Source organism: Aquarana catesbeiana, linkage group LG04 (genome assembly GCF_042186555.1).
Source record: "Aquarana catesbeiana isolate 2022-GZ linkage group LG04, ASM4218655v1, whole genome shotgun sequence".
NCBI lineage: Eukaryota > Metazoa > Chordata > Amphibia > Anura > Ranidae > Aquarana > Aquarana catesbeiana.
In genome coordinates, this window is record NC_133327.1 from 568699481 (window position 1) to 568720780 (window position 21300).

Consider the following 21300-nt stretch of genomic DNA (forward strand, 5'->3'; position numbering starts at 1 on the left):
TTTTTGTCTTATTGTGATTTTCTTTCACTTCCTGTCCCATAGCCAAACAGGAAATGGGAGGAGATCCCTGCAAATTAAAGGAATCTCTTGGGGACACCAAGGTCACCAGAACTAGTATCCCCATTGGAAGATTTCCCCTCTATTACTTTTCTGGGGACAACCCAATATATAGGATTTTCTTTTACTTTCACTTTCAATGATAACAGTAAAAAGGACAAATAAAAAGGATACATTTCCATAACAGGGGCACAGACAGTAATAAAAACTGACAGGTGTTCTAATCCATCTCCACTCTATCCAAAACCCAAAATAGTTTTGCCTTTAGTTATACTTTAAGAGTGTATTATAACTATTGACGGAACTCTATTTCCCCAAGTGGGCCATATTGATCGGATGTGTTGTCGGCAATAAATTAATTATTTCTATTGGAAATCAAATATACACTGTATTACCAAAAGTAATGGGACATCTGCCTTTACAAGCACATGAACTTTAATGGCATCCCAGTCTTATGCCCTGTACACACGATCGGACATTCCGACAACAAAATCCATGGTTTAGTTCTGAAGGATGTTGGCTCAAACTTGTCTTGCATACACACGGTCGCACAAATGTTGTTGGAAATTCCGACCGTCAAGATTGCGGTGATGTACAACACGTACGACGAGACGAGAAAAATGAAGTTCAATAGCCAGTGCGGCTCTTCTATTTAATTCCGAGCATGCGTGGAACTTTGTGCATCGGAATTGTTTACATGCGATCGGAATTTACGACAACGGATTTTGTCGTCGGAAAATTTGAGATCCAGATCTCAAATTTTGTGTGACGGAAATTCCGGACGGAAAATGTCTGATGGAGCCTACACACGGTCGGAATTTCTGACAACAAGCTTACATCGAACATTTTCTGTCGGAAAATCCGACCGTGTGTACGGGGCATTAGTCTGTAGGGTTCAACATTGAGTTGGCCCATCCTTTGCAGCTATAAAAGCTTCAACTCTTCTGGGAAGGCTGTCCACAAGGTTTAGGAGTGTGTCTATGGGAATGTTTGACCATTCTTCCAGAAGCGCATTTGTGAGCACTGATGTGGATAAGAAGGCCTGGCTCGCAGTCTCCGCTCTAATTAATCTCAAAGTTGTTCTATTGGGTTGAGGTCAGGACTTTGCGCAGGCCAGTCAAGTTCCTCCACTCAAAATTCGCTCATTCAGGTCTTTATGGACCTTGCTTTGTGCACTGGTGCGTAGTCATGTTGGAACAGGAAGGGGCCATCCCCAAACTGTTCCCAGAAAGTTGGAGGCATGACATTTTCCAAAATGTCTTGGTATGCTGATACCTTAAGAGTTCCCTTCACCGGAACTAAAGGGCCGAGTCCAACCCCTGAAAAACAACCCCACACTATAATCCCCCCTCCACCAATTAATTTGGACCAGTGCACAAAGCAAGGTCCATAAAGACATGGATGAGCGAGTTTGGGGTGGAGGAACTTGACTGGCCTGCACAGAGTCCTGACCTCAACCCAATACAACACCTGTGGGGTGAATTAGAGCAGGCCTTCTCATCCAACATCCGTGCCTGTCCTCACAAATACACTTCTGGAAGAATGGTCAAACATTCCCATAGACCAGGGATATGCAATTAGCGGACCTCCAGCTGTTGCAAAACTACAAGTCCCATCATGCTTCTGCCTCTGGGTGTTATGCTTGTGGCTGTAGCTGGAGGTCCGCTAATTACATATCCCTGCCATGTACACTCCTAAACCTTGTGAACAGCCTTCCCAGAAGAGTTGAAGCTGTTATAGCTGCAAAGGGTGGGCCAACTCAATATTGAACCCTACGGATTAAGTCTGGGATGCCATTAAAGTTCTTGAGTGTGTTAAAGGTAGGCGTCCCAATACTATTGGTAATATAGTGTAGATACGTGTATGGCCAACATAACGGGCCTGTTCACACCAGTGGCCATGGTATACTGGCGTCTGATGTAGATGATGGATGATACATTGCACTGTTTACTATTTGTTTCCAAGTTTATTGAAATGTCACAAAATGTAATTTCATTCATCTCTATATACCACAGTATGTTGTGATGTGGTAAAATGCATGTCCTACCTTTTTTTTTTTTCTAGCACACACTATGGCAGCACAGTGGTGTGAACTTGGAGAATAGGACTCAATTTGCCTTGTTAATGTGATGGGACAGCGTTAGGCAATTCTGCCCAGTGCAGCCCAACGCCTATGATGTGAATGGGCCCAAAGACCAATTTTGTTACAGAATTGTGTCAGGCTCCATATACACACAAGATTGCTTTGCAGCTTGAAGCTCCAAAAACACTCAACATTCAAAAGCCCAAGATTTTCAAGTGTGCCTGCCCAGATAGCAAGCAATTGTGCTGCAAGATTGAAAACAACTTGCTAAGCTATTGCTAGACTTGTCAGGCTTCACAAATTTGTTACACAGTTGCAGCAAGTCCACATTGTATGACTTCAGATCAACTTTCTTTGCAAACATTCTGCAAGTTCTGGTTCAGTTATGTTGTGCAATAGTCCTCCCACCACAGGGGTCACTGTAGCTGAATTTTCATGGTATAGACTTGCAGACCTCTTATTGTAGACTCACCACTGAATCTTTGCTCTTGCTGGAGACTTTCCACACAAATTTGTTACAAATTGGAAAAGTGTCAACTAGAACTTGTGCTTCAAGTGCTCTGCAAATGTACAACTTTCCAAAGAAAATATGCAGCAAGTTAACAGACTTACAATTCAACACTGCCACAAATTTGTGGCAAGTTCACACCTGAGCGCAGTGTCGCTTGAGAATGGTAATTAAAAAAAAAAAAAAATACATGAGTTTTCTTTTGACCTGCTATATAAGCTTCAAGTGTTTTGATCCCAATAGCATTCAATGGGAAAGCCTGAAAAAAAAAAAATCATAAAAGACACATTCTTCCCTCCTTGTAACTAGTTTTCCATTGGCTAATAATATGTACAGTGCCTTGAAATAGTATTCATACCCCTTGAAATTTTCCACATTTTGTCAGTTTACAACCAAAAATGTAAAATGTATTTTATTGGGATTTTATGTGATAAACCAACACAAAGTGGCACATAATTGGGACGTGGAAGGAAAATGATAAATGGTTTTCAAATTTTTGTTACAAATAAATATGTGAAAAGTGTGGCGTGCATTTGTATTCAGCCCCCTTTACTTTGATACCCCTAACTAAAATCCAGTGGAACCAATTGCCTTAAGAAGTCACCTAATTAATAAATAGAGTCCACCTGTGTGTAATTTAATCTCAGTATAAATACAGCTGTTCTGTGAAGCCCTCAGAGGTTTGTTAGAGAACCTTAGTTAACAACCAGAATCATGAAGGCCAAGGAACACACCAGACAGGTCACGGATGAAGTTTTAGAGAAGTTTAAATTAGGGTTAGGTTATAAAAAAACTTATCCCAAGCTTTGAACATCTCACAGAGCACTGTTCAATCCTTCATCCAAAAATGGAAAGAGTATGACACAACTGGACACCTACCAAGACATGGATGTTCACATAAACTGGCAGGCTGGGCAACAAGAGCATAAATCCGAGAAGCAGCCAAGAGGCCCATGGTAACTCTGGAAGAGCTGCAGAGATCCACAGCTCAGGTGGGAGAATCTGTCCACAGGACAACTATTAGTTGTGCACTACACAAATCTGTCCTTTTATGGAAGTGTGGTAAGAAGAAAGCCATTGTTGAAAGAAAGCCATAAGAAGACCCGTTTGCAGTTTGCAAGAAGCCATGTGGGGGACACAGCAAACATGTGGAAGAAGGTGCTCTGGTCAGATGAGACCAAAATTGAACTTTTTGGCCTAAAAGCAAAACGCTGTGTGTGACGGAAAACTAACACTGCACATCACCCTGAACACACCATCCCCACTGTGAAACATGGTGGTGGCAGCATCATGTTATGGGGATACTTTTCTTCAGCAGGGACAGGGAAGCTGGTCAGACTTGATGGGAAGATGGATGGAGCCAAATACAGGGCAATCTTAGAAGAAAACCTGTTAGAGTCTGCAAAAGACTTGAGACTGGGGCAGGGGTTCACCTTCCAGGAGAACAATGACCCTAAACATACAGCCAGATGTACAATGGAATGGTTTCGATCAAAGCATATTCATGTGTTAGAATGAAGTCAAAAGTCCAGACCTAAATCCATTTGAGAATCTGTGACAAGACTTAAAAATCGTTGTTCACAGACGCTCTCCATCCAATCTGACAGAGCTTGAGCTATTTTCCATAGAAGAAGGGGCAAAAATATCACTCTAGATGTGCAAAGCTGGTAGAGACATCCCCAAAAAGACTTGCATCTGTAATTGCAGTGAAAGGTGGATCTACAAAGTATTGACTCAGGGGGGCTGAATACAAATGTACTCCACACTTTTCACATATAGATTTGTAGAAAAAATTTGAAAACCATTTATCATTTTTCTTCCACTTCACAATGTAAAGTAGTGAGTGTACAGCTTGCATAACAGTGTAAATTTGCTGTCCATTCAAAATAACTCAACACACAGCCATAAAGCCCCTTTCACACTGAGGCGGTTTGCAGGCGGTATTGCGCTAAAAATACCGCCTGCAAACCGCCCCTAAACAGCCTCCGTTGTTTGTTCAGTGTGAAAGCCCGAGGGCTTTCACACTGAAGCGGTGCGCTGGCAGGACGGTGAAAAAAGTCCTGCAAACCGCTTCTTTGGAGCGGTGAAGGAGCGGTGTATTCACCGCTCCTGCCCATTGAAATCAATGGGACAGTGCGGCTATACCGCGGCAATACCGCGGCTATAGCCGCGCTGTACGAGGGATTTTAACCCTTTTTCGGACGCCAGCAGGGGTTAAAACCGCACCGCTAGCGGCCGAATACCGCTGCAAGAACAATGGTACAGCAGCGCTAAAAATGGCGCTGTTGTACCGCCGACGCCCCCACCGCCCCAGTGTGAAAGGGGCCTTAACATCTAAACCACTGGCAACAAAAGTGAGTATACCACTAAGTGAAAATGTCCAAATTATACACACACAAAAACCTGTACGACTGGACAGTATTTTACACGTATACTTGAGTAATGGCCGTACACACAATCCGAAAATCGGACGAAAAATACCGCTTTCGATGCGATTGTACGGTAATCGGACCGTTAGTACAGAGCTTTCAAGAGCCAATCACAACAGTTCATCCGATATTATTCGATCGGACAAGCACAAAAACTTTCCTTGTATGATACCAGATCATACGATTTTCGTTAAGGCCGGGTTCACACCTATGCAAATTAGATGCGGATTTCCCACATGCAATTCGCATAGCAGGAGAATGTGACTGGTTCCCTATGGAGCCGGTTCACATATCTCCCTTTCGGCTGCGGAGCGCACTGCACAGAAACGCTGTGCGTCTTTGGCTCCGATCCAGGGTCGAATTCAGGCATAGATTTGGCCCCGATTCATCCCTGAAATGGGGAACAGGGATGCACAGCGCTCCTGTGCGATCCGCAGCCAGTTCCAGTGTGAACCCAGCCTTAGTCCGTATAGTTGTCATCTGAAAATACAATACAAAATACACATGACATCACTTCTGATTTTTTTTTTCTGTCGTACAAGAATTTTCGTGACTTTAGTAACCTATTCAATTTCTATTTGCGACTATTGAGCGAAAAAAGTTGGACGATCTGTCATCCGATATTCGGATCATGTGTACGGGGGCATTAGACACATCCCAAGAAAAGCTGAAAAAAAAAATAAAAATTAAAGTGTGCGTTTGTACAAAAACACACAAATACACGCGTTTACCATACTGCTCATCCTTTTGAATTTTTTTGCCAGAAATCTGATGTTCATAAATCACTACCATGTGCAAGTACCTGAAAAGTACCACAAGCAAGAACTCCATGCATTTCTGGCTGGGGTCAGTACAATCAATTATTCGGTATTAAAAAGGGACATTAAAAGGTTCGTGTTTTTTCACCTTAATGCATCCTATGCATTAAGGTGAAAAAACACCTGTCCGTGACCGACCCCCCCCCCCGTTTAACTTACCTGAACCCTGGAACTTGTCCCACGAGGACGCCCTCTCTCTCTGCAGGGGGTTCTCAGCTCTTGATTGGATAGATTAATAGCAGCACAGCCATTGGCTCTCGCTGCTGTCAATCAAATCCAATGACCTTGCCGCCGGGAAGCGGGGCTGAGTCCTACATTCAGTGTCTATGGACGCCGAATGCTGGACTCGGGAACGCGCCTGCAAGGTAACCCCCTCGGGGAAGCGCTCCTCCTAGGGGGGTCATCTGATACGGGGAGGAGCCGCCGGGGGACCCCAGAAGATGAGGATCGGGGCCACTCTGTGCAAAAAGAGCTACACAGTGGAGGTAAGTATGATATGTTTGTTATTATAAAATAAATAATAAAAAAAAAAAAAAACGAATCTTTAGTGTCCCTTTAAACCCCAAAATCTCATATACTGCACACTGTATAAGAAGTGCTTTTTCCTTCTGGGTTTTACCTAAATAAATGCGGACCATTGTAAGCACCCCTGTCAGTAGTTAATGGTTTGGCTCGCCCCTGTAAATGCAAGAGAGCTTGTTCTGTTGAAAAACAACAGACTTACTGGCTGGATCACCAGGTGATAATAAAGAAGGGAAACACTAAAAAAAGAAAAGGAATGCAGCCATAACATCTAAGAATTGGTAAGCTGCAGTATAATAAATGTGGGTTTAATATTAAGGGTGGCGGAGATTCCATGAGGTTGGCACAGATGACTCCACCAGGAATGTTGTGTCTTATTAGATGTCCCCATGGATCTACAGGTCCCCTCCCTCCCTGTGACATGCACACAGCAGGGATGAGCAGATGTCACATGGAGTCCTCCCATCCAGCCTCCAGGGATGACAGGTCACCAGCTGTGTACAGTCCCATCACCTGTCATTGGGGGCCCCTATAGGAGGATACCTGTGATTGGAGTATTGGGGGCCCCTATAGGAGGATACCTGTGATTGGAGTATTGGGGGCCCCTATAGGAGGATACCTGTGATTGGAGTATTGGGGGCCCCTATAGGAGGATACCTGTGATTGGAGTATTGGGCCCCCCCAGGGTTGGGTGCAGTCCTAGCACTCTCCGTACCTCTGCTGGAAGAGGGGGTTCTCTGCGATCTGCCTCCGCAGCTCATTCTTCATCCCCCAGAAGTCTCCATCCAGGAACCGGGACAGGGAAGTGGCTGTGATGCCGGTGTGATCGGTGGCCCCTCGGTCCATGGCGGTGAAGGAGATGAGATGGAGGAGATCGGACTCTTCTCGGGGAAAACGCTGCCTCCTCTGCACTGCTTTCAGATCTGTTTGCAGGAAAGGCGCGCTCACGATGCCAGGCGCGTTCACCCGGATCTGCTCGATGAAGGAAAAGGGAAGGCACGCGCGTCCACGCGGCGGAGTCCGCGCCCATTCATTTCACTTCCCGGGAGCGCGCCCAGCGCTGAGAACTTGGCAGAGTTCACCTGTCCCTGTGAAGTGAGCAGAAGTCAGGGTCACCCAGGAAAGGGTTATGGTGATCAAAGTGACAATAAAGTCCATGTGTTTTTCATAAACAGCTGATAATAATAGAACACAACAAAATTCTCCTTTAACCACTTCAGCCCCGGAAGGATTTGCCCCCCTTATTGACCAGGCCATTTTTTGCAAATCGCTTTAACTGACAATTGCGCGGTCGTGTTCCGTTGTACCCAAACAAAATTGATGTACATGTTGGTCTAAACTGATGAATAAATATTTTTTTTTTTTTTTTAATATTTTGTTTTTGGATATTTATTATAGCAAAAAGTAAAAAAAAAAAAACGCTTTCTTTTCAAAATTGTCACACTTTCTTTGTTTTATAGCGCAAAAAAAAATAAAAACCACAGAGCTGATCAAAGAGAGCTTTCTTCTGGTGGTATTTGATCACCTCTGCGTTTTTTTGGGGGGGGGGGTGTGCGCTATTAACAAAAAAATTGTGGCAATTTAAAAAAAATAAAAACGATTTTCTTTCTACTTTCTGCTATAATAAATATCCAAAAACAAAATATAAAGAAAAAAAAATTTAATTTATTCATCAATTTAGACCAATATGTATACCTCTACATATTTTTGGTAAAAAAAAAAAAAAAAATCACAATAGGCACATATTGATTGCTTTGCTCAAAAGTTATCGCGTCTACAATCTATGGGATAGATTTAGAGACTTTTTTATTATTATTATTGTTTTTACTGGTAATGGCAGCGATCTGCGATTTTTAGTGAGACTGCGACATTGCGGCAGACAAATCTGACCCCAAATGACACTTTTAGGGGACCAGTGACATTATTACATTGATTAGTGCTATAAAAATGCACTGATCAATGTATAAATGACACTGGCAGGGAAAGGGTTAACACTAAGGGGCGAGCAAGGGGTTAAATGTGTTCCCTGGGAGTGTTTTAACTGTAAGGGGGATGGGCTGCCAGGGACATGACAGAGATAGCTATTCCCGATCACTGGGAACAGAAGATCTCTGCGATGTCCCCTGTCAAAACGGGGATCAGCCTTGTTTACAAAGGCAGATCCCCTTTCTGCCTCTGTATACAGCGATCGCGGGCGGCCGGCGGACATCGAGTCTGCCAGACCCGTAGAGGACACGCGCATGCCGCCGCCAGCGGGTGTGCCCGTAATCTCACATGCACGGACCGACGTACAGGTACATCAGTTTGCACAGGGGAGTAGGGATGAGCCGAACACCCCCCTGTTCGGTTCGCACCAGAACATGCGAACAGGAAAAAAGTTCGTTTGAACACGCGAACACCGTTAAAGTCTATGGGACACGAACATGAATAATCAAAAGTGCTAATTTTAAAGGCTAATATGCAAGTCATTGTCATAAAAAGTGTTTGGGGACCCGGGTCCTGCCCCAGGGGACATGGATCAATGCAAAAAAAAGTTTTAAAAACGGCCGTTTTTTCAGGAGCAGTGATTTTAATAATGCTTAAAGTCAAACAATAAAAGTGTAATATCCCTTTAAATTTCGTACCTGGGGGGTGTCTATAGTATGCCTGTAAAGGGGCGCATGTTTCCTGTGTTTAGAAGTTCATTGATAAAAACGGCATGGGAATTCCCCAAAGGGGAACCCCGAACCAAAATTAAAAAATAAAAATGACGTGGGAGTCCCCCTAAATTCCATACCAGGCCCTTCAGGTCTGGTATGGATATTAAGGGGAACCCCAGCCAAAATAAAAAAAAAAAATGACGTGGGGTTCCCCCTAAATTCCATACCAGACCCTTCAGGTCTGGTATGGATTTAAGGGGAACCCCGCGCCAAAAAAAAAAAAAAAAAACGGCGTGGGGTCCCCCCAAAAATCCATACCAGACCCTTATCCGAGCACGCAACCTGGCAGGCCGCAGGAAAAGAGGGGGGGGCGAGAGTGCAGCCCCCCCCCCTCCTGAACCGTACCAGGCCACATGCCCTCAACATTGGGAGGGTGCTTTGGGGTAGCCCCCCAAAACACCTTGTCCCCATGTTGATGAGGACAAGGGCCTCATCCCCACAACCCTGGCCAGTGGTTGTGGGGGTCTGCGGGCGGGGGGCTTATCGGAATCTGGAAGCCCCCTTTAACAAGGGCACCCCCAGATTCCGACCCCCCCCTGTGTGAAATGGTAAGGGGGCACAAAAGTACCCCTACCATTTCACTAAAAAACTGTCAAAAATGTTAAAAATGACAAGAGACAGTTTTTGACAATTCCTTTATTTAAATACTTCTTCTTTCTTCTATCTTCCTTCATCTTCTGGCTCTTCTGGTTCTTCCTCCGGCGTTCTCGTCCAGCATCTCCTCCGCGGCGTCTTCTATCTTCTTCTCCTCGGGCCGCTCCGCACCCATGGCATGGGGGGAGGCTCCCGCTTTTCTCTTCATCTTCTTCATCTTCTTCTCTTCTTCTTTTCTTCTCTTCTTCTCTTCTTCTCTTCTTCATTTTCTTCTCCGGGCCGCTCCGCAATCCATGCTGGCATGGAGGGAGGCTCCCGCTGTGTGACGGCGCTCCTCGTCTGACAGTTCTTAAATAACGGGGGGCGGGGCCACCCGGTGACCCCGCCCCCCTCTGACGCACGGGACATGACGGGACTTCCCTGTGGCATTCCCCGTGACGTCACAGGGAAGTCCCGTCAAGTCACCGTGCGTCAGAGGGGGGCGGGGTCACCGGGTGGCCCCGCCCCCCGTTATTTAAGAACTGTCAGACGAGGAGCGCCGTCACACAGCGGGAGCCTCCCTCCATGCCAGCATGGATTGCGGAGCGGCCCGGAGAAGAAAATGAAGAAGAGAAGAAGAGAAGAAAAGAAGAAGAGAAGAGCGGGAGCCTCCCCCCATGCCATGGGTGCGGAGCGGCCCGAGGAGAAGAAGATAGAAGACGCCGCGGAGGAGATGCTGGACGAGAACGCCGGAGGAAGAACCAGAAGAGCCAGAAGAACCAGAAGAACCAGAAGATGAAGGAAGATAGAAGAAAGAAGAAGTATTTAAATAAAGGAATTGTCAAAAACTGTCTCTTGTCATTTTTAACATTTTTGACAGTTTTTTAGTGAAATGGTAGGCCCTTACCATTTCACACAGGGGGGGGGCCGGGATCTGGGGGTCCCCTTGTTAAAGGGGGCTTCCAGATTCCGATAAGCCCCCCGCCCGCAGACCCCCACAACCACTGGCCAGGGTTGTGGGGATGAGGCCCTTGTCCTTATCAACATGGGGACAAGGTGTTTTGGGGGGCTACCCCAAAGCACCCTCCCAATGTTGAGGGCATGTGGCCTGGTACGGTTCAGGAGGGGGGGGCCGCACTCTCGTCCCCCCCTCTTTTCCTGCGGCCTGCCAGGTTGCGTGCTCGGATAAGGGTCTGGTATGGATTTTTGGGGGGACCCCACGCCGTTTTTTTTTTTTTGGCGCGGGGTTCCCCTTAAAATCCATACCAGACCTGAAGGGTCTGGTATGGAATTTAGGGGGAACCCCACGTCATTTTTTTTTTTTTAATTTTGGACGGGGTTCCCCTTAATATCCATACCAGACCTGAAGGGCCTGGTATGGAATTTAGGGGGACTCCCACGTCATTTTTTTTTTAAAATTTTGGTTCGGGGTTCCCCTTTGGGGAATTCCCATGCCGTTTTTATCAATGAACTTCTATGTGTATTGTCGGCAATGCAATAGCCGCGGGTAGTTTTAAATGAGTTTTTTCCTTCAAAATGTCATTTTGCTGTCAGACTGTTCTAAACACAGGAAACATGCGCCCCTTTACAAGCATACTATAGACACCCTCCAGGTACGAAATTTAAAGGGATATTACACTTTTATTGTTTGACTTTAAGCATTATTAAAATCACTGCTCCTGAAAAAACGGCCGTTTTTAAAACTTTTTTTTGCATTGATCCATGTCCCCTGGGGCAGGACCTGGGTCCCCAAACACTTTTTATGACAATAACTTGCATATTAGCCTTTAAAATTAGCACTTTTGATTTCTCCCATAGACTTTTAAAGGGTGTTCCGCGGCATTCGAATTTGCCGCGAACACCCCAAATTGTTCGCTGTTCGGCGAACTTGCGAACAGCCAATGTTCGAGTCGAACATGAGTTCGACTCAAACTCGAAGCTCATCCCTACAGGGGAGACGACCTGCCGCAGTATAAATACAGTGTCTGCTCAGCAAGTGGTTTAAAGTGTCCCCAGGTCAGACTGACACTTCCCATTCTATATGTTCCCAGAGCCGGATTAAAAACACCATGGGCCTGGTGATGAGGATTATAGTGGGGCTTTTTATAAAAAAATAAAATAAAATAAAAAATAATTAGAAATGCAAATATTTTTTTGTTATAGCAAATTAAATTAAATAGAGAGAGGGAGGATGAGAGAGATAGAAAAGGGATGGGAGAGGGGTGAGGGGTAAGGGAGAGAGGATGAGAGAGAGATGTGCATGAGCACGAGCATGCGTGGAAGTGACAGCAACACAGCCCGGCCAAGGCAAGTGACCGAAGGCACAGAACCCGGAAGGAAGACTGGGTGAAGATGGAAGCACCCGGGACCCACCGGATTGATCACAGTGCGGCACTGGAGGGCTCAGTCTGACAGGTAAGTGTACCCTAATGTGCTAATATGCTGTGCATACTTGTACATTATGGCATAACCTACCTCAGGGCCTCTAAAAAGTAGTAATGTTAGCGAAATTTACTACCGCTTTAATATCATTGGGCCGCCTACTGACCCGGTGGCCCTTGAGCAGTGCCCAAGTGCATAGTTGCCAACATGTCAAAAATATTTTCAGGGACACTTTTTTTACCAGTGGTATATTTAGAGTAGCTGACATCCCTTATGTTCCTCTATACTTCACAGTAGTAATCACAGAGTACTAACAATGGGCAGAACAAATATGAGGACTGAGAAGATTTCCTTTTGTTGAACTAACAAAAGTGTGCCCATTCTAGAGCTGGTAACATTGAGGATATTAAATATAATTTTAAAGAACTGTTTTTGTGGGTAAGAGGCACAGGGGAGGAGTACAGGGCCGTCTTTTCGCATGGGCACACCGGACAGTTGCCCGGGGGGCCCCACCTGCCCAGCGTCCCCAAAAAGCCCCGGGTCTCATATTTCTCATTAGCCCTGAGTGTAAACATCCAGTGATTGGTGGGCAAGCTGGGGGCGTGCGGCCGCAGTGAGAGTGGAGCTGTCAAATCTAAGCATTTATGTCGGGGATGGGCGGGACTGCATTCATGGACACAATGAGGCTGCATTTGATGGGCACAGTGAGGCTGCATTCACAGGCACAGTAAAGCTGCATTTGATGGGCAATCATGCGTGATTGTGTAGACAGGGCCCCAGTGTGTATTGCCCGGGGGCCTATAATGCTCTTAAGATGGTACTGGAGGAGTATGGATGGTATAAAAGTGGGAAGTATGTGCAGCTGAGGGAGAGGAATGTGGAGGGTATAAAAGTGGGCACTATGTACAGGAGAGGAGTGTGGAGGGTATGACAGTTGACAGTATGTACAGGAGAGGAGTGTGGAGGGTATTATGGGGTAGTATGTACAGGAGAGGAGTGTGGAGGGTATTATGGGGTAGTATGTACAGGAGAGGAGTGTGGAGGGTATGACAGTGAGCAGTATGTACAGGTGAGAAGTGTGGAGGGTATGAAAGTGGGCACTATGTATAGGAGAGGAATGTGGAGGGTATGATAGTGTGCAGTATGTACAGGAGAGGAGTGTGGAGGGTATGACAGTGAGCAGTATGTACAGGAGAGGAGTGTAGAGGGTATGACAGTGAGCAGTATGTACAGGAGAGGAGTGTGGAGGGTATGACAGTGGGCACTATGTACAGGAGAGGAGTGTGGGGGTATGACAGTGGGCAGTATGCACAGCAGAGGAGTGTGGAGGGTTGACAGTGGGCACTATGTACAGGAGAGGAGTGTGAAGGGTATGCCGGTGGGCAGTATGTACAGGAGAGGTGTGTGGAGGGTATGATGGGGGTAGTATGTACAGGAGAGGAGTGTGGAGAGAAAGATAGTTGGCAGTATGTACAGGAGAGGAGTGTGGAGGGTATGACAGTTAACAGTATGTACAGGAGAGGAGTGTGGAGGGTATGACAGTTGACAGTATGTACAGGAGAGGAGTGTGGAGGGTATTATGGGGTAGTATGTACAGGAGAGGAGTGTGGAGGGTATGACAGTGAGCAGTATGTACAGGTGAGAAGTGTGGAGGGTATGTAAGTGGGCACTATGTACAGGAGAGGAGTGTGGAGGGTATGACAGTGAGCAGTATGTACAGGAGAGGAGTGTGGAGGGTATGACAGTGAGCAGTATGTACAGGAGAGGAGTGTGAAGGGTATGACAGTGAGCAGTATGTACAGGAGAGGAGTGTGGAGGGTATGACAGTGAGCAGTATGTACAGGAGAGGAGTGTGGAGGGTATGACAGTGAGCAGTATGTACAGGAGAGGAGTGTGGAGGGTATGACAGTGGGCAGTATGTACAGGAGAGGAGTGTGGAGGGTATGACAGTGGGCAGTATGTACAGGAGAGGAGTGTGGGGGTATGACAGTGGGCAGTATGCACAGCAGAGGAGTGTGGAGGGTTGACAGTGGGCACTATGTACAGGAGAGGAGCGTGAAGGGTATGCCGGTGGGCAGTATGTACAGGAGAGGTGTGTGGAGGGTATGATGGGGGTAGTATGTACAGGAGAGGAGTGTGGAGAGAAAGATAGTTGGCAGTATGTACAGGAGAGGAGTGTGGAGGGTATGACAGTTGACAGTATGTACAGGAGAGGAGTGTGGAGGGTATGACAGTTGACAGTATGTACAGGAGAGGAGTGTGGAGGGTATTATGGGGTAGTATGTACAGGAGAGGAGTGTGGAGGGTATGACAATGAGCAGTATGTACAGGTGAGAAGTGTGGAGGGTATGAAAGTGGGCACTATGTACAGGAGAGGAGTGTGGAGGGTATGACAGTGAGCAGTATGTACAGGAGAGGAGTGTGGAGGGTATGACAGTGAGCAGTATGTACAGGAGAGGAGTGTGAAGGGTATGACAGTGAGCAGTATGTACAGGAGAGGAGTGTGGAGGGTATGACAGTGAGCAATATGTACAGGAGAGGAGTGTGGAGGGTATGACAGTGAGCAGTATGTACAGGTGAGAAGTGTGGAGGGTATGAAATTGGGCACTATGTATGGGAGAGGAATGTGGAGGGTATGAGAGTGTGCAGTATGTACAGGAGAGGAGTGTGGAGGGTATGACAGTGTGCAGTATGTACAGGAGAGGAGTGTGGAGGGTATGACAGTGAGCAGTATGTACAGGAGAGGAGTGTGGAGGGTATGACAGTGTGCAGTATGTACAGGAGAGGAGTGTGGAGGGTATGACAGTGTGCAGTATGTACAGGAGAGGAGTGTGGAGGGTATGACAGTGAGCAGTATGTACAGGAGAGGAGTGTGGAGGGTATGACAGTGAGCAGTATGTACAGGAGAGGAGTGTGGAGGGTATGACAGTGAGCAGTATGTACAGGAGTGGAGTGTGGAGGGTATGACAGCGGGCACTATGTACAGGAGTGGAGTGTGGAGGGTATGACAGTGTGCAGTATGTACAGTGTGGAGGGTATGACAGTGGGCACTATGTACAGGAGAGGAGTGTGGAGGGTATGACAGTGAGCAGTATGTACAGGAGAGGAGTGTGGAGGGTATGACAGTGTGCAGTATGTACAGGTGAGGAGGATGAAGGAATCTCGGAAGGAAAAATGTAAAGGTTTGTGGAAGGATGTTTAGGGCCTGCGTAGTGGTTAAGCGGGCCATACATGGATTGAAATTAAGCCAATTAAGCAGAGACCAGCCATAGTCAAACTATGTATGGGCTAGCTGGTTGCACACAAGTCAATCTATTAATCGACTTGAGTAAATCCAGCCTGTCAGGTTTTTCCTAAAACAATCAGTGCTGCCAGCTATAGTTAGCAACACTGATCATTGTATTCTGTGGTTGGGAAGGCTCCCCACTGGCAGAACACAATAACACTGTGGGATTGATTCCCCCATCCACAGGTCAGCAGGTGAGAGGGTGAGTGGGGACAGGCTGGGGAGAGAGGTCTGTCAGCAGGGGTGTGTGAGGTGGTCATGGAGGGATATCAATCAGCGGGTGGGGGGAGTAACTGGGAGTGATATCTTTTGGAGTAGGGTCTGTCATGTGCAGGTTGGGAAATGGTCACCTGTGATATAAGTTGAATGGAGGTGGCTAACATGGGACGTGGCTGGGGAGTGACCTGGTTGGTGGTGAATGTGAAATGGATGATGTGTTTCACGTTTCTTTCACATTTGCAGTAATGCTTACTGCCCTCTTAAAAGTGATCTATAGTGTATTGCTTTTCAACGAGTGGTATAGCAGCAGATGACAGGTGTTCATGAGGTGCTACTGCTGCCTCCTTGTTTTTTTTTTACATTGCTGAATGGTAGTTTTACATTGTTAGACTATGCTGCTACTGTGAGTGAATTTGGCTTGCAGTTGCAGAGTGGCCCCATTGAAATCAATAGGCGAGTTTGACAGGCGTTGCTTCCTATCAAACTCTGCAGCCTCCAAGCTGTCCATTGAGCTCTGTGCTTTTGACAAGAAGTGAGGAGATGCACTGTGAGCTTATCCTCTCAGTCTGCTGCAAACAGAGTGTGCCAACTTGTATTTAAAGTGGGATTCCGGCCTAAAAAAAAAAAACACTGTAGCTGCTGACTTTAAATAAGTACTTACCTGTCCTGGGTGCCCACGTTGTCGGCCGCCCGAGGCCGACCCGTCCCTCGGCTCTCGGGTCCAGGCACCGCCATCCTAGGTAAGGGAAACAGGCAGTGGAGCCTTGTGGCTCCACTGCCGGTTTCCTACTGCGCACGCGCAAGCAGCGCAGCTTTGTGACTGGCCCGTGGTGTTCTGGGAACACACACAGTTACCAGAAGACAACGGGGCCACTCACCGAGGAGCAGAAGACGCCGCGGAAAAGAAAGAGGCAAATTAGGAAGACTGCCTAGCAACAAGGGTTTAGGTAAGTTTAAATTTTTTTTTTTTCAAATGTTTTTTATTTTTTTTAGGATTTTTGGCATAATTTTTTTTTTCAGAGTGGTTCTCCACTTTAAACAAGCTGGCCACTCTGTATGTAGCTTCTGACAGGCTGCACAAGGAGTCCCGTATCTCCGGAACCATAGATGATAGGAGACCCAAGTTTTGACCACTGGTTGAATAGGTCTTCAGATACCTACCCCCCAAATTTGAAGTTGATTGTTTTTTTTTTATTTTTCTTTGTGATTGTTTTTTTTTTTTTTTTTTTTTTTTTTTATTAAATGGGCCTATCTTAAGGTAAGGGGCCTGGAGCTGCAGCTCCAATAGCCCCTATGTTACTCTGTCCCTGTATGTTCCCCTTGTGTCAGCGGGACCTATGAAGTCCCATACAAGTCCCCTATACGTGTGCGCTCCCGCTCTGTGCTACAATGATACATGCAGCGTTCCAAAGGCCGCACGCACAGGCAACAACACACGGAAGATACAACCATACCTCCCCTCTTCCTCCACTCTGGTGACTGACAGTGTTCCTCTTGTGTGTGTGAGGTGTTCAAAACGCTGCACCTTCCATTGTAGTACAGAGCGGGAGTGTGCACATAGAGGGGGCTTGTACGGGACTCCACAGGTCCTGGTGGCACGGGGGGAACATATGGAACAGGAAGTGTATCAGCGCAGCCAGGGGACACTTCTATATGTTCCCTATGTCCCATACAAGCCCCCTCTACGAGCGCGCTCCCGCTCTGTACTACAACAGTACACGCAGCGTTTCAAAGGCCTCACACACAGGCAGCACAAACAGAACATACAATCGTACCTCCCCTCCTCCTCCACTGTGGTGACTGACAGTGGCTGTGTGTTCCTCTTGTGTCTGTGAGAAGTTCAAAACGCTGCACCTTCCATTGTAGTGGAGGGGGCTGGTACGGGACCCCATAGGTCCTGGTGGCACAGGGGGAACATATAGAACAGAAAGTGTACGAAGTCCTGTACAAGTCCCCTCTCTGTGCATGCTCCCGCTCTGTACTACAATTGGAACATGCAGCATTGTGAACTCCTCACACACAAGAGGAACACAGAGCAACTGTCAGGCTTGATGCACATCTATGCATGTTGCTTTTGAGCATTTCTGCAGTGCTTTTTTGCGGTGCTTGTTGCTTTTTTGGACACGCGCACTTACCGCGATTTTTCCGCGATTTGCGGGGGTTTTTTATACTGTATATAGCTGGTTGCTAAGGAGGGGGCCGGGAAGCCAGCCACCGCGTCCTTTACAACTGATGAGTCATCAGTTGTCAGCGGGCTTCCAGCTGAATGTAAAGAAATAAGAATTGCAGGCTGAAAAAAAATCGAGAGAAAAAACAGCTTGGGGTCCCCCCCCAGGTCCATACCAGGCCCTTGGGTCTAGTATGGATTTGGAGGGGCCCTCCATGCCAAAATTTAAAAAAAAATGGCGTGGGGTCCTCCCAAAATCCATACTAGACCCTTTTCCGAGCATGCAGCCCGGCAGGTCAGGAAAGGGAGGGGAAGAGCGAGCGCCTCCCTCCCCGAACCATACCAGGCCGCATGCACTCAACATGGGGGATGGGTGCTTTGGGGCAGGGAGGCTCTGCCCCACAAGAGGGCCCCCAGATCCCTGCCCCCCCATGTGAATGAGTATGGGGTACATTGTACCCCTACCCATTCACTAAAAAAAAAGTAGTGTAGTGTTAAAAAATACAGTAGACAGTTTTTGACAAGTCTTTTATTAAAAATCGACTTCTTCTTCCTCCGGTCTTCCTCCATCTTCTCCTGCATCTTCATCCTCCGGTCTTCTCCTTCTCCCCCTGCTTTCTTCTTCTGTCTTCTTTGTCCGGTGTTTTTCTTCCTCTGCCGCCGCTCCCGCCGACGACCCTCCTCCGATGCTGCGCCCTGCTGATCTGTCGGCGCTGATGTCCTGCATTTCCTAAATAACGATGGGGGCGTGGCAATCGGATTACATCATCAGGAGGCCACGCCCCTTGTGATGTCACTGACCTATCATGCCCCGGGCAGTGACGTCACAAGGGGGCGTGGCCTCCAGGTGACCTAATCTGATTGCCACGCCCCATCGTTATTTAAGAAAAGCAGGACATCGGCGCCGACAGATCTGCAGGACTCAGCATCGGGGGAGGGTCATCAGCCCTCCTCCGATGCTACGAAGAAGAACACCGGACAAAGAAGACAGAAGAAGAGCGGAAGAAGAAGCAGGGGAGAAGGAGAAGACCGGAGGCTGAAGATGCGGGAGAAGATGGAGGAAGACCAGAGGAAGAAGCGGAGAAGAAGATTTTTAATAAAAGACTTGTCAATAACTGTCTACTGTATTTTTTAACACTACACTACTTTTTTTTGGTGAATGGGTAGGGGTACAATGTACCCCATATTCATTCACATGGGGGGGCCGGGATCTGGGGGCCCCCTTTGGCTTCCAGATTCCGATAAGCCCCCCGCCTGCAGACCCCGACAACCACCGTGCAAGGGTTGTCGGGAAGAGGCCCTTGTCCCCATCAACATGGGGGCAAAGTGCTTGGGGTGAGGGTGCAGAGCACCCCCTGCCCCAAAGCACCCATCCCCCCCGTGTTGAGGGCATGCAGCCTGGTATGGCTCAGGAGGGGGGGCACTCACTCGTCCCCTCCTTTTCCTGACATGCCGGGCTGCATGCTCGGATAAAGGTCTGGTATGGATTTTGGGGGGACCCACACGCCATTTTTTTAAAATATTTTGGTGTGTGGGTGTCCCCTCCGAATCCATACTAGACCCAAGGGCCTGGTATGGACCTGGGGGGGACCCCATGCTGTTTTTTCACAATTTTTTTTTTAGCCGGCACTTTTTTTTACATTGGGCGGGAAGCCAGCTGACAGCTGATGATTCATCAGTTGTTAAGCTTCCCAGGCCCCTCCTTAGCAACCAGCTATATACAATGTAAAAAAAAGAAAAAAAATGCAAATCGCCGCAAAATCGCAGCAAAATTGCGGCAAAATTGCAGTAAAAACGCGGAATTTGCGTTTTGGATGCGGGTCTATTGAATTCCATTCCATTGAATTACATGCAAAATGCTGCATTTTACGGGAAAAAAAGTCCCCGACCCTTTGGCCCCTTTCACACTGGGGCAGGGGCAGCGTCGGCGGTAAAGCGCCGCTATTGTAAGCGGCACTTTAACGTTGGTATTCGGCCGCTAGCGGGGCGGTTTCATCCCCGCTAGCGGACGAGAAAAAACCACCGCAAAGCTCCTCTGCAGAGGCGCTTTGCCGGCGGTATAGCCGCGCTGTCCTATTGATTTCAATTGGCAGGAGCGGGGAAGGAGCGGTGTATACACCGCTCCTTCCCCGCTCCAAAGATGCTGCTGGCAGGACTTTTTTTTCCCGTCCTGCCAGCGCAGAAAGCTTTCACACTGGAGACAAAGCAGCGGCACTTTTGGGTCGGTTTGCAAGCGCTATTATTAGCGCAAAAGCGCCTGCAAACCGCCCCAGTGTGAAAGGGCCCTTTCCAAAAACGCAGAGGCACAAAAATGCATTGTTGTGAACATGTTCCATAGGAACCCATGTTAAAAAATTTCCCTGCATTTCTGAAAAATGCACCAAAAAACGCATTCATGTGAATCGAGCCTCAGTCACCACTCTGGAGAAGGGGAGATGTGGCTTTTGCTCTATATGTCCCCTGCTTGTGTGTGAGGCCTTCAAAACTCCGCATGTACCATTGAAGTCAAGAGTGCAAGTGTGCAGAGGGGACTTGTATGGGACTCTGCTCCCACTCTGCACTATAACGGTACATGCAGCATTCCGAACGCCCCACACACAGACGGTGCAGGAGGAACACAGTTGATCATCGTTGTGGAGGGGGAGGAGAGGTGTGGATGTTGCTCTGTATGTCCCTTCTGTGCAGCAAGTGTGTGAGGTCTTCAAAATACTGCATGTACCATTTTCGGCAAGAGTAGGAGCACGCATGTAGAGAGGACTTGGGCTGGACTCTGCTTCCACTCTGTAATATAAATAGTACATGCAGCATTCCATGCAGTGTTCCTCTCACGCTGCCTGTGTATGCAGTGCGGTGCTCAGAATGCTGCATGTACCATTGTACTACAGTCAGAGCGGGAGCAGGCATGTACATAGGGAGAACTCCTCGGTACTCCATAAGTTCCAGTGACACAGAGCGATCATTTACAAAGGGGAGTGTGGGACACTTTTAAAAGTAAATGCAGAGGAGGATTTTTTTTTCAGAAAAACAAAACAGCAAATACATACAGTATTTTATTAATATTGTTATCTATTTCATTTTAAAAAGTCGATTTTAATGTCATTTTAAATTAAAGCTGAATTCTAGGAATGATTTTTATTGCACAGCTTTGTCAGTCCAGCTTGGCACAATATAACTATTCATGTCTCATACCCGATGGATCGCTGTGAAATTCAAAAATACTACATTGATAGCCTAACTTTTCCAGATCCTGCTGGGGTTCTATGCATACCCTCAGCACACTGGCCACACGGGGTCAATCGCTTTGCACTGCCACCATTCATAGAACAACCATTCATAGAACAAATTGTGACGTGCCCCCCTCTTCACTCCACCTCATCCAGTCTGAGAGATGGCAGTGCCAAGCAAGCATTCCCCTGTGATCTGTGTGCAGAGGCATGGCAAAGATTATCCTCCTGTTGTATTCAGCATCTGTGAATGGGGCCATGTTGCAACCGTGAGCTAAACACTAGGCTCGCATTTACTGTGCAGTATTTCCTTCCTAAAACCCTATTCAGCTG

General features: G+C 47.2%; 1 protein-coding gene across 2 annotated transcripts in view; it reads right to left on the bottom strand.

The window, feature by feature from the left end:
• ACOXL (acyl-CoA oxidase like) overlaps positions 1-7406 on the bottom strand; it is a 513410-nt gene extending 506004 nt beyond the window's left edge. The window contains exon 1 of one of the 2 annotated variants that reach the window (XM_073628050.1): positions 7133-7406. In XM_073628050.1, coding sequence (XP_073484151.1) covers positions 7133-7263 — 131 coding nt within the window. In that variant the 5' untranslated portion in view covers positions 7264-7406. Of the gene's footprint in view, positions 1-7074; positions 7098-7132 lie in introns of those variants that run through there. The other variant, XM_073628051.1, reaches the window with a different exon arrangement.
• Between the last annotated feature and the right edge of the window lie 13894 nt (positions 7407-21300).